The sequence below is a fragment of the Toxorhynchites rutilus genome, chromosome 1, assembly GCF_029784135.1.
Source record: "Toxorhynchites rutilus septentrionalis strain SRP chromosome 1, ASM2978413v1, whole genome shotgun sequence".
Lineage (NCBI taxonomy): Eukaryota > Metazoa > Arthropoda > Insecta > Diptera > Culicidae > Toxorhynchites > Toxorhynchites rutilus.
Window position 1 is genome coordinate 116,686,271 of NC_073744.1, and position 20,482 is coordinate 116,706,752.

A 20,482-nucleotide genomic window follows, 5' to 3' on the forward strand; every position below is an offset into this window, starting at 1 on the left:
TGAATGTTACGCGGAATTGAAAGAATACATAAAATTGCAAAATATACAGTTTTGCCTTTAAAACTACGAAAATTTAATTCACTTTTTCACCTAAAATTGAGTATACATTAACAAAATAAATCCTGCGTTACATGCATTTTGCTCATAAATGACAATATCGTTTTTTTTTTCTTACAAGCGTTCTCGTTATATTTATCCATTCCGTCCAGCGCAAATCAGTTCGTTCGCAAACAGTTCGCCCGTAAACACTTCGTTCTCAAACAGTTCTTTCCCATACAGTTCACTCGCAAACAATTCGTTCTGAATCAGTTCGTTCACAAACCGTTCACTCGCAATCAGTTCGCTCTCAAAAAGTTCATTCGCAAACCGTTTTTTCGGAATCAGTTCATTCACAAACCGTTCACTCGCAATCAGTTCGTGAGAAGAACTACCGTTATTTAAAAAAAAAGAACGACCGTTCGTTCACTCTTTTCGGCGAACTAGTTCTTTCGTACCGTTCGTGAAAAAAGTCATTCATTATAAAGAGGCTATTTTGAGTGAAACTTTCGTTAAAATTTTCACACGCATTCTATCAACTCATTATGATATGAGGGAGGCTGAATAATTAGTGGACAACGTGCAAATGGATGAACTTCTAACAGAAGAGACGTTGAACCCTCCCTATGTTGCGATGTGTCCTGGTAACTCATCAACTCACGGTAATAGTAAGCCTCGCGTTACTCCTGCAGTGACCACAAGCGAGTTCTGGGATATGTTGTATGAAGAAGTAGAACCTGCAAACAAGTTAATTGAAATGACGAAGCGCCAAAAACTAGAGGAAAGGAAAACTGAGTTGAAACGGAACGAAAGTGAAATCCAAACTGTAGATAAGCTCAGAAAGCAAGAAGAGCGGATGAAGCAGAAAGAAAAACTTGAAGAACTGAAAAAGGAAAAAAAAGCTGCAAATTCACGAATTAAGAAAGCGAACTTGGTGCAAAAGGATAATGACAAAATAGATTAAACAAAAATCAAAAACCAAGCTCTGAGAAAAAAACTTGAATTATTTTATTACTTTGAACAACAAATAACTTGAATTCAAATATATAATTATCTTTTAAGCAATAATACCCTTACGGTATTATGAACCATGAAGCTACAACATAAAAAAATTCAATAAACTACAAGCATTTTAGGGTAAAATAGGAGAAGGTGTAAATGCTTGCAAATATCACAAAAAAGTCAGATTCAAACAAACAAATTTCAGGTTGTATACAAATTATGCCAATCCGAGCCAAACCGATATAGTGGTTCCCAGATTTTCATGAAAATCGATAATGTTGTTCTTTATCGCAAAACATCAGACCCGTATTTTTTTTTATTTTTTCTTTAAGGTTACCATTTCCATTTTATGGTGGTCCGAAAAATCAACAAAAATAACAAAATCATAACTTTTGAACTACTACACCGATTTCGTTGATTGTCATATCAAATTATAGACTGATAATAAATTTGCAAAATCCGGTTCTCTCGCAAATGTTATATTCTTCAAAGATTAGCTCATTGGCCTCAATTTTATATGTCGAAAGTCCGAATCGGTACAGTAATTCAAAAGTTATGAAGTTTCGAAAAAAGTCAGTTTTGAAAAAAAAATGGAAAAAGTGATTTTTCAGAACACCCTTAAATGGAAATAGTTACCCTAATAAAAAAAATAAAAATACGGGTCTAATGTTTGGCCATAGAGAACAAAAATGCCACTTTTCACGAAAATCTAAGAACCACTATATCGGTTTGGCATGGTTTGGCTGTAGGGGAAGGTGGCCCTGCCCCTAAACTGCAACGGCCATTCATCACATAAAATTCCCGTTTTTCGGCAACTTTGTACTGGTCGGTGTGGTTCATGACTGCTGAACAAGGGGAAAACAGAGGTCAAATTGGAAGTCTCGTTTTTGGACACCTTCAAAAACAGTGGTCCTGAACCGGCCTTCGATTTTTCTGGACTCTTAATTGTCCAGAAATAACATAAAACTCCTCCTCATCTTACACCATCTCACATCGAAAGACGTCTGAGTTTTGCCAAAGCTCACATGAACCGACAGTAGGACATGTTATGTTGTGACAAAGAATGCTTCCAAAAGAATACATTTACGAAAAATTTTTCAATGTATAGGTTATCTTCACTGACGAAAAAAAGATCAATTTGGATGGTCTTCATGGTTTCAACAGGTACTGGCGTAATTTACGAAAGAAGGAAAATTTTTTTTTTCAACCAGGAATTTTGGTGGAGGCTCGTGCATGGTTTGGTCGGGTTTCTGTGCAACCGGAAAACTCAAGATAGCTTTCACATCAGTCAAGGATTACACACATGTTCTGGAATCTTCTCTCCTACCGTTTTTGCGTGGATATAGTCACAAAAAAATTCACATTCCAGCATACTATACGGCTATTTAAAGACGACAATCTGTGCTACAAGTGTTGTGATTGTCCTTTTCAGTCTTAAGTTATAGCGCGTCAAAGATGGAGTCCACCAAGCAAGAAATTCGCCATATTTTACGTTTTTACTACCTGCGAGGTAAAACTGCAACGAAGGCGGCCGAAAAAATTCGTGTAGTTTATGGACCCGATACTGTAACGATTCGCACATCTACGCGTTGGTTTGATCGATTTCGTTCTGGTGTAGTGGCTGTCGAAGATACACCCCGTACTGGTAGGCCAATCGTCGTGGAAACCGATAAAATCGTTGAAATCATCTAAGTAGATCGGCATGTGAGCACTCGCTCGATTGCCCAGGAACTGGGTATAGACCATAAAACTGTTTGGAACCATTTGCAGAAGATTGAATTCCAAAAAAAGATTGATGTATGGGTGCCACACGAGTTGACGCAAAAAAATCTTTTAGACCGAATCATCGCCTGCGATGCACTGCTGAAACGGGACGAATTCGACCCTTTTTCGAAGAAGATGGTGACGGGTGATGAGAAGTGGATCACGTACGACAACCTAAAGCGAAAAAACTCGTGGGCGAAGTGCGGTGAGCCGGCCCAAACCATCGCCAAGCTCGGATTGACGGCCATGAAGGTTTTGCTGTGTGTTTGGTGGGATTGGAAGGGACTCATCCACTATGAGCTACTCAACTATGGCCAGACCCTCAACTCGGTTCTCTACTGTGAGCAGCTTGACCGTTTGAAGCAGGCGATTAACCAGAAGCGGCAAGTAGGAATGGTGTTGTTTTCCACCAGGACAACGCTTGGCCTCACACATCTTTGATGACCCGCCAGAAGCTATGGGAGATCGGATGAGATGTCCTATTGCACCCACGGTATAGTCCGGACCTGGCTCCAAGTGATTATCATCTCTTCCGGTCCATGCAAAACGCTCTTGATGATACTAAGTTGGCCTCAAAAGAGGCTTGCGAAAACTGGCTGTCTGAGTTTTTTGCAAATAAGGAGAGGGGGTTTCATGAGGGGGGGGGGATAATGAAGTTGCCTTCTAAACGGCAAAAAGTTTGCGAACAAAACGGCGCATATTTGACATAAATGGGATAATTTTAAGTATGTTAAATAAAGCGTCAAATTTCGATCAGAAATACGACATTTCTTTTTCCCCAACCCTATATATCGTGGACTTCCGACATATGAGACAGAAGATTTATCAAACGACCAATTTTTTTCTTATTTTTTCTTAGTGCTTTGACCGCTGATTTTCTTGGTTGAATCTGATTAATATCAGGTATGCAGTCTCCATATTGTCGAACGCATCCTTTAAAAACTTCAGACGATATCGCAGCTAATGATTATCATCTTCCAACCAGATCATCAACCGGTATGCGTAGAATTTCAGTGAGCTGACTTCATTGGAATATATGCTTCAAGAGGACCACACAATTATTATCAGAGTGGATAAACGTCCAACTGGAAGTCATGAACGTCAATGTCCCCAAAATGAATTTGGCCATCGAAGGTCATCAACCTTTCTGATGATGATCAGCAGGAATATATCCCAATGTAGTCTTGTGATCGTGATGTTGTTTTTGCAATTTACTATTGTTCTGATGTTTCATAACAAGACACCCTATTGATTACTCTCCGAAAATGAATAAGAAATATCCTTGAATTTAGCGTACGATTTTAGTTGCAGTGCAATCTGGTGAGTATGGTATTCCCCCACAAACTGTGAAAAGTCTATCTGCTTACAAATAATGTAGACTTCCACAATCCTACAATTTTAAAAGTAAATATTTACGTGCTCACGAAAAAAAACGTGATTGGAGTTAACATATTTGCGCTAAATGAACTCTATTTTAGGACGCACTAAAGATAAATCTCAAGTTAGCCTGATTCATAATGGTAGTGAATTTACAAATAATAATGATGTATGTCAAATTTTCAATAATTTTTTTACAAATATTGTTACTCAATTGTCTAGAGACATTACTAAGCGCAATGAAGACCCATTCATGTACTCACAAAATGTCTAGAACTCAATTTTCTTGTATCCGTCAAACCAGAACGAGGTAATTATGGTCATAAATCAGTTGAATAGCAAAAAGGGTTGTGGGCCTGATAACATTCCAACAAGTCTCATAAAGAAAAAAACATGTTGCCTTTTCTAGAATCTGCTCACAAATATTCAATATAATACCGAAAGCTATCCACATTCCTTGAAAATTGCTAGAGTTGCACCAGTTCTCAAAGCCGGTGACTCCACAAATCCAAGCAACTATCAACGGATTTGAACACTATCGGTTTTCAACAAAATATTTGAGAAACTGCTTGTGAATCGATTGCTTGATTTTTTGAATAAAAATAACGTTCTCTACAAGTTTCAGTACGGATTTAGACGTGGGTGCAGCACTTCAACTGCCATCACTGAGCTTTTAGATGAGCTAATTGATGGGATATATCATAAAATGATTGTCGGTGGCCTATTTCTAGATCTCAAAAATGCATTTGATACAATAGATCACCAAATATTGCTAAAAAAGCTCAATATTTTTTCCTCATAAAATTTGTGATTTGAAAGGTATTTTAATGATATATAAAGACTGTTGCCGAAGATTCTCTTGAAGATAAATTTAAACACCATATGAGAAATCCTATGTAGAAAATCAAACATTTAAATTGTTCTATTTGCTGTAGCGCATTTTTTTACTTCAGTTTGATCGAATTTTACACAAAACAAGTGAAGAACATAACTCAAATATTCGAACCAGATTCAGTCTAGCAATGCTTAGATCAACTCATCTTTGGTCAACATTCATCGTACAGATCGCAATCTGTGCGGTTTGCAATTAATCGAGAATCGCATCATGCTCCTTGTTTTCCAGCACGCAAACACAAACGCGCACACAAAGAGCAAAAACAAAGAGCCGATTTAGGACCACCCTGATTTTCTTCAATTAACGGCATGTCGCGTACTACAGGGAACACATAAATTCCATGTATATAGCTTGTTTTAAAAAGTACCGATAGTACCGTAAACAATCGAATTTGCCTAGTTTTGTAATTTTCGACATCTACAAGAATATTTTGAATTTTTTCATTTTTAAGCATTGAAAAAACAAAACGCCGCCAAAAAACTAGAATGAAGGGAGCTGAAAAAGGTAACCATACAATCAAATTGTCAGCGTAGTGACACCTTTCATTTGCAACTACTAGAAATTCGGTACTTAGTGCCATTCTCGATATTTTTTATTTTATTATTTTATTTTATTTCATCCGACGTTACATGGTCTTAATGAATATAATCTTATTCTAATTTCTTCGGAGCCTTGTGCGAAACTGAGCTGAGTTTTCGTTGAATTCATAAAGATTAAAAACGACATTGAAACTACGCATGACTGTTCGAACTGGTTCATTACCAATGTAGTCCTGTCTCCATCGTGGCAGACCAAAAAATTCGGAGGTCCTGAGTGCGTAACCAGGAATATTGATGTCCATAAGAGCCAGGAGGTTCGAAGCGTCGAGCTCGGCGTTCAGTAGCTTGGCAGCAAAAACGGCTTTCGCATTTTTTCTCCTTCGTTCCAGTGTCTCCAATCCCAACAGTTGGCATCTGTCCTAGTAGGGCTGCACATTGACAGGATAATTCAACGGCAAGTCGCGAAGCGCGAATTTCACGAATTTACGCTGAACGGCTTCTAAGCGATCAGTTACGGTACTATGAAACGGATCCCAAATGATTGAACCCGTCTCAAGAATGGAACGAACCAGACTGACATACAGTGATTTCTGAGTGTTAAGGATCTTTAAACTCTTTCGTCAACTTTCCAACGAATCCAAGCTGCCTTCGTGCCAAGTTGTTGGCACGGCACCACGGTGCGAATTTGTCCAGCATCTCCTGAAGTCGGTAACAATCATCTTCATTATCAACGATCACAAAGATTTTTATATAGCGAGATTGATATATAGCGAGATTACAGAGGGCCAAGATTGCTCCCCTGAGGCACCCCTGAAGGATTACAGAAACAGTCTGAAGTTGACGAACCAATCTTGACCGCAAGAGCTCTATTGCAGAAATACGATTCAAGTCATTGAACAAATTACTCAGACGAGCCTATTTTACGCAGTTTACGCAGGAGAATAAAGTGGTCAACCCGATCAAAGGCTGCTTTCAAATCGGTATAAATTGTGTCCACTTGTTTGCCCAGACCAATACTTCGAAGACAGATCGAGGTAAACTCAATGACATTTGTGGTCACACTTCTTCCGGGGTAGAAGCCATTCTGGTTTGTAGAAATATGACCTTTTGTTTCTGTTGAACATAAAGTTGGAAACGATGATGTGGAGGCGATCTGGCGTAGTGGTAACATCCATGCCTCTCACGCTCAAGGTCACGAGTTCAATTCTCACTCCCGACATTCTTCCAAAAATGGAAGTAGAAGTGACGAACCAGCCAAATGAGTTGAAAGTCACTATAATACAGATAAAAAAAAAAAAAGAAACGATGATCTCTATTAATTTCGAATATGCACAGAGAGAAGTGATCCCACGATAGCATCTGATATCAGTTCTGCTTCCCTTCTCGTGGACAGGAAACATGTACGATAATCTCCAGTCGGTCGGGAATTGGGCCAAGATCATCGACAAATTGAATATACGCGACCACGGCGGTTTCTTGAGCGGACGGTTCAACGGAGCACATTGAGAAATTGACAGTCGAACAGAGCTAGCGAATTCGTGGACCGCAATGTCAATGTCATTGCAGTTCAAGACAGAGGACCAGTCGATTTGACTTAATACGGTAGATAATCGTGCAAAACCGGTTTTTGCGAAGTTTTACCCCTGAAGATCGAAGACATCATTGGTATATCGCGTGGGAGAGCTGCAGCTTAAGGTGATCAAGAACGGTGGATGACACTCATCGATTGCGATGAGCGGGTCGTTTATGTTGTCAAGCATATAAGCACCGTCTATTGATTCACTGACAAGTGAAAGGTCCAAGATGTTCCCATGTCGGTTGCGAAGACTATTAATTTGACGCAGATTGCAGGAATTGATACCATCGAGAAGCACTGCACATGATCGATTAATTGTCGAGATAGATAAGTCAAGTTTTCAAAACGCGTTGTCCGAATTGATCCACTTTAGCCCTGGCAAATTATAGTCACCGGAAATCATCATCAATATCCAAGGAGTCGTCGGTTCAGAGCCACCGGTCGGATCAGGACAACCTCCCCCATATATACATTTTTTTTCGTTTTTTTAATATAAGAGAAGAATTTATTTTTTGCCAGGATCAGAAATCGGAGGTGGCTACATGAAGAACTGTTTGCCAAAAATGGTCCCTGTCGTTGTACGAAAATGGTTGGGAAGACACCACGGCTCAACAACTCGAATAATCAGATGTGCCAAAAAATGGACTCAAGGTGGTCAAGTTTTTTACCATGAGGACGAGTGTTCCGGGAATTTTGAGGAAAAATTAAGGTGAAGGGCCAATCTTTATTTAATCATTTCACACCTCAAACGCACGTTGTATAGACTAAAAATGCAATATAGAAATTAATTAAATAAAAACATTTTTCAAACGAGATTTCATTTAGTCCCACTACTTATGACTCACCCGTCATTCCGATGCCTAGAAATGGTATTCTTATATTGCAAACTTCGTGTAAGTCACGTTCGATAAAAATGTAACAGGATATCTCCCACCATGTTTTCCATCGTATTCATGATTCCTCTACGGGATAAAACAATTCGTTACAATCAATTAGGTAAACAAATGTGCCTATGCCACGTTACATTTTTCACAGAGTGTTTGAAGAACAAATAGAAAAGAAAGTCCAAACGGTTCAATCCTCGTGGCGATTATGTACCAGCGAAAACATCATCATCATGCATCTTACTTCGCAGACAAGTGTGGAACAACTTGCTAAACATCAAATATTAAGATTCTACGCACCTTCACTTCTCGGTGAGCCGGAATTGCTTAAAGCACGATAAGCTGTTGTTGTTGTTTGGTGCTGTCGGAATATGCCACACTTCAAGCTGCCATTTAGAACGTGCGTTTTGGTGAAGAAACGGCATTATGTGATCGACGTGTAACGCTCAGACTAAACAGCGGCATTTGCGGTACGCAGATCATGAAACCCACCGGCATCCGAAGCTGTGGCAGCATCCGAACGGTGGGAAGCAGCCGAGGAAGTGTGGGTGTGGGTGTACCAATTCAGTGGTGTACAGGATAGCGAGGGATGCTGGCGAGCTCATTGGGCAGGGAGAGATAATGGCAGGAGTGAAAATTTTATGAGCATCATCCTATTGCGACCGTGATGACATTCCAGGAACAGTGCTCACCTCCGTTTCCTCTGCCTCCTCTATTGGTATTTTTCGTGGTCCACGTGTTTCTCTGCCATTATTCGAATATATAGGTGTGAGGAGGAAGCACAAACGATTCAATTAACGTGCGCTGCGGACAAAGTGTTTGGACGATACGAATAATTTTATTTATACTGTTTTCCCAAATGTGTTTTTTTTTCGCCGTACGTTTCCATCTCTGAAGTTCGCCCAATAGCAATTAAAGTATCATAAAAGTGATCATGGAGCGTGTACAAAAGAACCTAACAAGGCTCGGATGGATGTTATCCTGATTGGAACAGATATAATTGTACAATACGGTGTGATGAGCAGTGTTGTGTTACGTGAATTGTGTTTATTTTGCGGTGAAACTTCAGTTTTTACGAGTTCTGCGTATCATGGTCGACAATTGGATTTTGCATAATGAGTGACATTGAGATGATATAGCACTCATTACACCCCTGATGTATCGATTTTACCGGCTCTTATCAGCACTCGTGCGAATGTTGGATGCAAACAGGACAAAATCTCGCGCTCGAATACGTTTTGTTCCTTTCCGTTTCTATCTCCCTTCCAGTTGGTAAGATCGTTGGGTAAATTTAATTAAGAATGGAATTAATGCAGAATTAAGCGTCTGAGACGAGGAAAGCTTTGGAATTGATGCTTTAAATGCTAACCGCATTATGCTCGCTGCATATCAATTGATTATCGAGGGACGTTTGCTAATAAACTAAACGCAAACAACACCGCAGCAATGCGTTGGATCGGATCGGGATTGGCAAAGGTTATAAGCCATGAATTAGTCACCGCATCTAGCTGATTTGCATTCATTTGTCCTATTTGTCCGGAGACGGAGTCCTTTTCCTAATGTGAAAAAGCAGCTCTTCTGCTATGCTTGTAGCACTCATTAGCGAAATCATTCGTGGCTAATAAATTTCCCATCCCGACATTCTATGAAACCAACGGTAATTAACTCAGTCACCACGGTGAGCGAACATAATTCATGTGGAATAAATTAATTCTCATTTTCAAGGGATAAAGGCGAGGAGAATCAATAGATGCTACGCTTTCCTGAGCCCCAATACTCATTTCGCCCACGTAAATTATCATTTTTAAGGAAAAGAAAAACACTAAGTCGATAATTAATTTTGGGTTTTATTCCACTAGCAACGTTCTTAGGCGAAGGCAAAATGTGTTGTTGAGGTACGAACATTCACTTGGTTTTCTTGCGGTAAAGTCGAACCTCGGATAGATAATAAATATTAACTTCTGTTGTTTGTTCGAACCACGTCGACAGTGCGGCGCTGTTTTTTTCTACTTCCCATCCCACACTTCATTCGCTACCTCAGTTTTCGTGAGAGAGCAGTTCACATATAACAAGATGAAGATACGCAGAAGTTCAGCGCATACGAAAACATTCCGTATTGTCCTGAGTAAACACATTCCCCCACTGCTTTTCCGGTCTTGTCAATAACTATATATTCTGCCACATGCCACATGTCTATGGTTCATGTTGTATTGAGATGGTAGCAGATTTCCCGAAAGAAAGATATATTGGAATAGCCGCGGCTAGATTGTATCCATTCCGTTTATTTCTCCCTCTTTTGTAGATCATATCTCAGGTAATGCAAGACTAGTGTTCGATTATATCATGGTGCAGCTCGTGCATCAATTTTCACTAAATTTTCAATGCAATAGTAGGATAGGGCAGGGCTAGCTGGTCATTTTTGAATAAATTTGGTTAGGCGTCGTGCACAAATTACGTAACGCTAAAAATGAGGTTTTTGGACCCACCTTCCCCCCCTCCCCTATGTAACAAAAAGTAACGCAAGACGAACCCCCCCTCCCCCTCATGTTACGTAACGCTAATCTGTACACAAAGTCAAAGTCGTTTGAAAATTTTTTAGCTTTTTTAAAGAAATGAGAATATCAACGTAAAAAAATCAGATATCTGCCCAGGTCGGAATCAAATGATTAGACGTGTCGCAACGTGCGGTTGCGACGCACCTGCTCCCAAACACCTTGAGAGAAATAAAACGTTCCCACTTTTGGCGCGCTACTGTGTTTTCACCGAGAATCAAAAGAAAACAATGATTCAATGATTCAAAAACAAATAGTCAGAAGTGAAAGAAAGTCCTAAATTGATTGTTACAAAAGCGTTAAGCCTAATTATTCTTAATTGTATATCCTATATTATTGTAAGTAAGCTAATAAATCGATTGTGCTATGTCTAATGCTAAAACTAAATTTACAGCTGCAAATCGAGAGAACGAAGATTCTTAAAAATAACCCAACGAACTAAACAAACGAGACACTAAACGTAAATTCTCTAAATCTAAATCTAGCTGCAACACAGAAAAACTTATGATAGTGTAAAAAACCTTAAAATTAATATGTACAATTTAAAACTACTTCTATTCCTAAAACTACTATGTACATTAGAACCATTTTAATGTATTGATTTATACCTACGGTAGGGAAACGAGCAGACCAGATCCCATCGGTCATCACTACAGATCATGCACAGAGTGAAGCGGAGCCTAGGCCAGTGGATAACCAGGGGCAAGTTGAGCTACTCAGGGAATTCCAGAGGAGAATGGACCAAATGCAAAGTAGGTTCGAAGAACAGCAGCAGGCATACGAAAAGCTGCTTCGGGAAAAGGACCGCGAAATACAGAATGCGATTAAGGATTTGCAGTCCCAGTTCCAGCGTCGTATGGAGAAAAGAGAACAGCAGATACGAGAGGAGTTGGGAACTGAGAATCGTCAGACAGATGACGTCAGCAAGGCGATCGAGCAGATGCAAAGACAACTCGCAGAGATGGCTAGAAAACAGGATTCAGAAACGATGAGTCTTGAGGAGCGAGTGAGGGCGATGGAAATCAGCAGCAGCGAACCTGTCCCAGCGAGGAATAATGGTTTGAATGCGGATGCGGATCCATTCATTCCTAACGGCCTTCATCTATCTTCGACAGTGAATCCTTCTCATGAACTCAGCAGGAGTCAACTCGCTGCGCGACACGCGGTGGCAAAGGAGTTACCTACATTCTCGGGCAACCCTGAAGAGTGGCCTTTATTCATCGCCACTTATGAGAGTACCACAAGGATATGCGGCTTTAGCGATGAAGAAAATTTGCTTCGACTCCAACGCAGTTTGAAAGGCAAAGCTCTTGAGACAGTTCGTAGTCGGTTGTTGTATCCAGCAGGACTTGATGGTGTCATCAATACGCTTCGTATGCTGTTTGGCAGTCCTGAAATCATCGTTCACTCGTTAGTTTGCAAGATTCGGGAAATGCCAGCGCCAAAGGTGGAGAAATTGGGAACTCTGATAGATTTCGGCGTAGCAGTCCAGAACATGTGCGCAACGATTGTGGCGTGTGGTTTGAACGAGCATCTATGCAACGTGGCACTCCTTCAAGAACTCGTTGAGAGACTGCCACCTTCTGTGAAGCTCGACTGGGCAAAGCATCGTCAAACAATGTCAGCGGTCACACTATCGGATTTCAGTAGCTGGTTGGGCACGCTAGTGGAAGCAGCTTGCGTAGTAACGATTCCATCGACGATCAGTATGTACGTTGGTAGAACTGAGAAGCGTGTCCGAAAGGAGGAAGTTAATGTCCACATTCAGTCCGACTCAAATCATTTTCCAAACTCTACGATGTCCTCCAAAAGTACGTCGAAACCAGCCAGCAAGCAATGCGTTATGTGTCACGGAGAATGCAGCAGTGTAGGGTTGTGCCAAAGGTTTCAAGAATTGGATATCGGGGCGCGATGGGCAGTGCTGAAACAGAATAAATTGTGTCGGAAGTGTCTGTCGAAACATTTCGGAGCATGTGCAGTAAAGCAAGCCTGTGGTAGAAACGGATGTTCATACATGCATCACAGGTTGCTACACGACGATTCCAGATACCAGCGAATGGAGAATCCTCAGATATCGAGTCTACAGGCGGAAGCAATTACACCTACCGAGAATTGTAATTTTCACATTAACGATGTTAGCAAGATTCTCTTCCGATACGTGCCGGTGCTACTTCACGGACGAGGGAAGATTGTACGCACATTCGCCTTTTTGGACGACGGTTCGTTAGTGACGCTGATGGAACATAGTTTGCTGAAGGAGCTAGACATTCAAGGTGAATCATATCCCTTGTGTCTGGGCTGGACAGGGGATTATCAACGTCAGGAAATGAATTCTGTGAAGTTAGCGGTAGATATTTCCGGAGTGCACGACATGAGTACATATTGGATACCGAAAGTGCACACCGTGGACAGTCTCGCTCTACCCCAGCAAACTCTCGCGATGGAGGAATTAGCGCGACATTTTCATCATTTGACGGCCTTGCCGGCTGATTCCTATCGCAATGTTCGACCACGGATACTTATAGGAATGGATAATTGCCGCTTGGGCCACGCGCTCGACAGCAGAGAAGGAAGAAAAGACGAACCAATCGCTGCCAAAACACGCCTGGGGTGGATAGTATTCGGGCCTTGCTCTATAGCATCCCAAACAACGACTAGTTTAGTCGCACACCACATGTGTGTCCATGTACCGAACAGAGCGACGCAGAGCTACACAACGCAGTAAAAACGTACTTTTCGTTAGACAGCATCGCAATAAGTTCCGTTAAACCACTGATGTCGAAGGACGACGAGCGAGCCGAGAAATTGTTGAAATCTCTGACTAATGTGAACAAGGGGCGCTATGAAACTAGATTACTCTGGCGGTATGATGATGTTCGAATGCCAGACAGCAAATCAATGGCAATGAAGCGGCTGATATGTCTGGAAAAGCGAATGCAACGGGACCCTGATCTAGCTGAAGCTCTGAAGGAGAAACTTAGGGATTACGAGCGATCTGGGTACATCGTAAAACTGACGGAGAACCAACTAGCCGAGAGATTCGAACGCGTGTGGTACCTTCCAATATTCCCTGTTGTCAATCCCAATAAGCCGGGAAAGTTGCGCATAGTGTGGGATGCAGCCGCAAAGGTGGCGGGTGTTTCGCTGAACTCGTTCCTGCTAACTGGACCAGATCAACTTACTTCTCTTCTATCCGTTTTACAACGCTTCCGAGAATTTCGCATTGCCATAACGGGCGACATTCGAGAGATGTTTCTTCAGGTGTTGATGAACTGGCGCGATCAACAGTGTTTGAGGTTTCTATGGCGGAACGGAGAATCAAATCGTAGCCCAGATGTCTATGTCACAAAGGTAATGACTTTCGGGGCAACCTGCTCACCCAGCTGTGCACAATATGTGAAGAACCACAATGCGCAACGATTTCAGGATAAGTTCCCGAGGGCAGCGGAGGCGATAATTAGAGAGCATTACGTTGATGATATGCTGTCCAGTGTGGAGAGAGAAGATGAGGCGATTAAGCTAGCTGTAGATGTCCGATTCATTCACGCAGAGGCAGGTTTCGAACTAAGAAATTGGCTGTCAAATTCGAATCGAGTACTGCAGGAGCTGAAGGCAAATCCAGGAGAGAAGAGCTTGAATCTGTTGAGCGAAATGGGAACCGAGCAAGTTCTGGGATTGTGGTGGTGCACCGCAGCCGACACCTTCACCTTCAAAATGTCTTCGAGAATAAATGTCGATCTACTGCAAGGTCATATTGTGCCAACCAAAAGGCAGATTTTGAGTACGCTGATGACGATCTACGACACACTTGGACTACTTGCGAATTTCCTTATGTTCCTGAAAATCCTGCTCCAGGAAATTTGGCGTAGTGGCATAAATTGGGACGAACCCATTAAGAGCGAACAGTGGGAGAAATGGCAAATATGGTTGCAAGTACTTCCGCAAGTGGAATCCGTCAGTGTACCCAGGTGTTACCGGATAAAAACGAGTACAAGCGGTCAAAACGAATTTCAACTCCATGTGTTCGTAGATGCATCCGAAAACGGATATGCCGCAGTTGCCTACCTCCGGTTCGAAGAAGATGGCGAAGTGGAATGTGCGCTCGTCGGCGCGAAAACAAGAGTAGCTCCGTTGCGATTCGTGTCGATTCCCAGACTTGAACTTCAGGCAGCAGTTATCGGTGCCCGTTTGGCGAAAGGTATCATGATGTCTCACCAGCTTAAACCAACAAAACAGTTTTTCTGGACGGATGCGCGTGACGTTCTTTGCTGGTTGAATTCCGATCACCGGAGATACAATCAATTCGTCGCAGTGCGGATCAGTGAAATTCTAGAGTTGACCGAGGTTAACGAATGGAATTGGATTCCGACGAAACTGAATGTTGCTGACGATGCGACGAAATGGCAGAAACTCCCGGATTTTTCTCCTGCTAGTCGTTGGTTCCGTGGTCCACAATTCTTGTGGGAGGCAAAGGAAGAGTGGCCTGTTGCAGTATCGAGCTTCGATTACACCGCAGAAGAGAAGCGACCCAATGTGCTACATCATTCCGTCAAGCGTGTCCTGTTTAGGTGGGAAGATTTCCCTAAATGGAAGCGGCTGCTGCGTCATGTTGCATTCGTACAGCGGTATCCATCGAATCTACGCAAGAAATTATCGAAGGAGCCCATCGTCACCGGCCCATTGACACAAGAAGAGCTTCGAAAAGCAGAGTTGTTAATTCTCAAACTGGTTCAGAATGCTGAATTCGTTGCAGAGATAGCTGCATTACAGAAACCGAAGCCTGCACCATGGAAGAACGCATTGCCCAAGAGTAGCTCGCTGTATGGGCTCAGTCCGTTTCTGGATGAAGAGGGGCTGCTGCGAATGAAAGGACGTATAGATGCTTGTGAAGACGTCGATGATTGTATGAAGCGCCCGATACTGTTGCCGAAGTGTCATCCCGTTACCGACCTCATTATATCCAGTGTTCATCAGCATTTCTGTCACATGAATCACCAGACTACACTCAACCAGATTCGGCGTAGATTTTACGTGCCTCAGCTACGGTCGGCCTACAAACGCGTACGAACACGGTGTCAGCACTGCAAGAATCGCCAGGCGAAGCCAGTTGCTCCAGAAATGTCAGCTCTGCCACCCGCACGCCTGAAGGCTTTCTGTCGTCCATTTTCCTACGTTGGCATCGACTACTTCGGTCCAATACATGTAGTTGTTGGCCGGAGGACCGAGAAACGATGGGGAGTGCTGATCACATGCCTAACGGTGCGAGCGATACATCTTGAAGTTGCTCACAGCCTCACAACCGACTCATGCATTCTCGCCATCAGAAACTTCATCGCCAGGAGAGGTACCCCTCTGGAGATAGTAAGCGATCGCGGTACCAACTTCATCGGAGCAAGTCGAGAATTGAAAGAAGCGTTACAAAAAATGGACCACGAAAAGCTGATAGAGCACTTCGTCACCACTGATACGAAATGGTCTTTCAACCCTCCTGCATCTCCACATTTCGGAGGAGCCTGGGAACGCCTTGTTCAATCCGTGAAGAAAACCCTGAAGCAACTCCAAGTCACACGCACACCCACCGATGAACTATTGAAGAACATGCTCTCAGAGATCGAACTAATCATCAACTCACGACCTCTAACGGAATTGCCATTAGATGACGAGTTTTCCCAAGCTCTCACTCCGAATCATTTTCTGATCGTGTCATCCGATGGTTCAAAGCCCCCGTTCACGTTTGACGACAGCAGTTACGCTCTGAAACACACCTGGAAATCCTCCCAAGTTTACGCAAACCGGTTTTGGCGTCGCTGGGTAGCTGAATACCTACCAACTCTCACTCGGAGGACGAAATGGTTTAGCCACGTCAAGCCAATCGCAGAAGGGGACATCGTCGTCATCGTTGATGAGACTCTGCCGAGGAACTGCTGGCCGAAAGGTCGAGTTGTCCACGCAATTCGGTCCAAGGATGGACAGGTTCGTCGTGCTCTGGTACAGACCTCGACTGGAGTGCTAGAGAGGCCAGTCGTGAAGATCGCTGTGTTGGACGTAGGTGCAAGCGTAAGTACATAGGATCAATGGCCCTGATGCACTGGGGGAGAGTGTCGCAACGTGCGGTTGCGACGCACCTGCTCCCAAACACCTTGAGAGAAATAAAACGTTCCCACTTTCGGCGCGCTACTGTGTTTTCACCGAGAATCAAAAGAAAACACAACAATGATTCAATGATTCAAAAACAAACAGTCAGAAGTGAAAGAAAGTCCTAAATTGATTGTTACAAAAGCGTTAAGCCTAATTATTCTTAATTGTATATCCTATATTATTGTAAGTAAGCTAGTAAATCGATTGTGCTATGTCTAATGCTAAAACTAAATTTACAGCTGCAAATCGAGAGAACGAAGATTCTTAAAAATAACCCAACCTCCAACGAACTAAACAAACGAGACACTAAACGTAAGTTCTCTAAATCTAAATCTAGCTGCAACACAGAAAAACTTATGATAGTGTAAAAAACCTTAAAATTAATATGTACAATTTAAAACTACTTCTACTATGTACAATAGAACCATTAACTTAAACTACTATGTACAATAGAACCATTTTAATGTATTGATTTATACCTACGGTAGGGATTTTTTTAACGTCGTCGTCATCGCCATCGCCATTGCATTGCGTATTGAAATAAACGTTTAAAAAACCGGAAAATTGTTTCTCTTCCGTTGCGGTTGCAACAAGACGAAAGTTCTTTATATGCGAGTAGTGACTTCGGAAGAACTTTCGACAAGTTCATAGAATTTCGAACAAACAGAGATGGAAAATAATGCTCACATCTGTTGGGATTGGTGCTTTCAAACCATCTGGCGTTTAGCTGAGAAGACCATGAACTGGTAGAAATTGATATTGATTTACACAAAAATAACTACTCCTTCGTTCAATGCGGCAGTTCCTTCCGTTACATTTCACTACATGCAAAAAGTCTGAGGATGTCTTTACGTGACAAGCAAACAACTCGACTTGATATTGTACTAATTCTCTTCGTCGCTTCGTCGATTTGGGAGTTTGCGGACTTAATAGGGGAAAGTCCGGAAAGACGGACACCCCTGTATTATTAATAAATTACATTTTTATTTTAAATTTTAATGATATACAAACTTGCAATACAGTGTATCAATACCTGTGACACTAACTGTGTATACTTAGCTGGCTTTCTGTAAAATTTATAAATAAAAACAAAAAATAATCTACAGAGAGCAGCTCGATGTAAATTTTCGTCTGCAGAAGATTAGATTCTCAATGTTATCGAGTAATTTTTTGGGGTATTTTTTCGCTACATGAGTGTTTTACCATCACTTCTCTTCCAATTTATCAAATCAGCGGTGAAGTTTTGTCATTTTTACTCCAGAAATATTTATGAAAACAAAATACGAAACAAGTCGGTTAAGACGGACACTTCATCGACTAAAGACGAACATTTCGTTTTTGAAACAAATTGATATCTCCTCCTTCTTTGTTTAACAGATGCCCACTAACTACGTTTGCAAGTGCAACCAGATATCATGGACGAATAAACAGAGCGGTTTTTGAAACCTAATCCGAATTTGTTATTCCGACTGCCGGAAGCTATTTTGGACATGAAAAAATTGCAAATTGCAAGCCTTTTAGGTGACTTTAGTCTAGCCTTTTTGTTTGATCATTTTAAAGGCCTAAAAACTTGAATTTTCAGATAGTGGTCATCTTTCCCACCCCAGATGTCCGCCTTTCCCGACTCAATCTTATTTTTTTTAAAAAGTCTGACACATTCATTTTGCAAAATTTCTGCCTCAAAGACAACTTTTATTATAAAAAGAGCCCTAGACTGGATTGTGGTGATATAGCTATATATTTTTTGAGAAGTTCACGAAAAAATCAACGTTTGCTCAAGGTATCCGTCTTTACCATCCTTCCCCTATATTCTGCTTTGACGGGATATCCATCGATCGCAAATCAGCTAACGATTCCCCTGCATACTAAAAATGTTTTATTTCCAATTCCGAGTCCCTTGTTTCGAGTTTTTATCCATGTGAGATCCCTCAGGACCACGAGGAAGTATTTAACCTGCCGGAAAAGAGAGACAATCCAACTCAGTTGAATGCACTACGTGCTGGAGAATTTGTAGCAACTAATTTTGCATCAGGAAACATGCCTCTTTTGGTCTCAGAATCGAAGCTAGCGGCGCGTGAATTTATTCAGGAATAAAAATGGAATTTTGTTACGTAACGATCACGGCTACCAACGCCCCCCCCCCTCTCCCCTATGTCACATTAAGTAACGAAACCTCGACCCCCCTTCTCGCGTTACGTAATTTGTACACGACGCCTTATAACTGCGCTTATCGATTAATCATGGGGTCATTATTAAATATTCGATCCAATCAAATAATTGTCTTTCAGTATTCGATAAATCGAGCGAATGTTTATTTATTGTTATAAATGAACAGACATTTATAATAAAAATTATTATGATGTCATAATTTTTAAAGTTACATTAAATATAATTTCAAAATAAACATGGTGCAGAATAATGGTTTTTGAACGAAATGGTATTTTAGTATATTAATAAATTTACCATTTCATGATTTTTTTGCGGACGATTGAAAAAAGAGCACATCATGGAAATGATGCACAATATTTTTATTGCACCAACATACAATTTGTTCTGTTCAAAATTATCTGTTCTGCGAATGTTGTTGTAAAAAGCCGATTTGTTCGAAAATTTCTGTTTGTGTCCTATAACTACTAGTTCAAAAGAAGTATATATGGTATATTTTCCTTGGTACTCTGAATTTGAATACTGCCACTTCAATTCCGCCTTTCACTCCTGCAGACGCTGAATTCTTCTTCCCAGTCTCGTCCACCACCAGAGAATTAATTTAAGCTTCAATCGTAAATGGTTTGGCATATTCGATGAATTCCAACGAAACACCATGACGGTTAAACAAATTTTGCACTGTATTGGTTCCCTTTTTCATTAATCGCGTTTACTGTGATAATTATTCGATATTTTTCCATATTCTGATTTTTCATTATTCGATACAAAATTCATCGATTAAAATTTCAGATATTCTATTATTTGAATTAATCGAACGATGAACCGACGTCTCTACGCACAGCCGGTTTCTTGCATGCATTTGTTTTCACATTTGTTTCGTTCGCCCCAAAGTAGGGGAACCGCGGGTGTGAATGTAATTTTAGCTGCTTCGATATTAAGCATTTTGAGTGGTTTAATATAAAAATTCAATTTGCCAATAGTTATATCTCGGTTTGTGAGTTAACAGAGAAGTGATATTAGGTATGTACGGAAAATTAAATTCATTTTTGAGAGGAAAGTTTAAATTATTGAAATAATTGTATTGGTGGGGTAAAAAGGACAGTTGCCAGTGGGAGTGAGATGGACTGTGAAAAGTCTGTTTAATCTATTCCTAAGGAATGCTCTGCGTGTATAAATGGAAATCAAATCGCCGAATGTGGACTGTTTGGAAGCTGACTGGAACCGAAAGCAAAATAGTTGAGAGTCTGTCCGTTTATACTGCTGAAAAGCACGATATCACTTCTAGGTGGATTAATTAGATTTTTCATCATTTAACGGACATTCGTGATGAGTTCAGACCTTGGTTGAATAAAATTATTCCTCTCGCGATCGATAAACATCTACACTTCGTATATTACAAACCTGTCCATATTACCCCCACTATATGTCCATATTACCGCATCGAAAAAAAAGTTGTACTTTTCGGTCTGTTTTAATTTCAGTAAAAAAAATTGAAAAACTTTTTTTGTAAAATATTTGGCCAATTTGGTAGAAAAACAGTATATTGAATTGCA

General features: G+C 41.1%; 2 protein-coding genes across 7 annotated transcripts in view; one reads left to right on the forward strand and one right to left on the reverse strand.

Moving 5' to 3' along the window:
* Positions 1-20,482, reverse strand: part of LOC129763463 (acetylcholine receptor subunit alpha-like) — a 427,268-nt gene that overhangs the window by 308,656 nt on the left and 98,130 nt on the right. The gene's annotated exons all lie outside the window — the stretch shown is intronic.
* LOC129761365 (uncharacterized) overlaps positions 2,938-20,482 on the forward strand; it is a 48,914-nt gene continuing 31,369 nt past the window's right edge. The window contains exons 1-4 of the mRNA XM_055759085.1: positions 2,938-3,007; positions 11,243-13,242; positions 13,323-16,682; positions 17,003-17,127. Of these exons, the coding sequence (XP_055615060.1) occupies positions 2,938-3,007; positions 11,243-13,242; positions 13,323-16,682; positions 17,003-17,127 (5,555 nt within the window). The remainder of the gene's footprint in view (positions 3,008-11,242; positions 13,243-13,322; positions 16,683-17,002; positions 17,128-20,482) is intronic.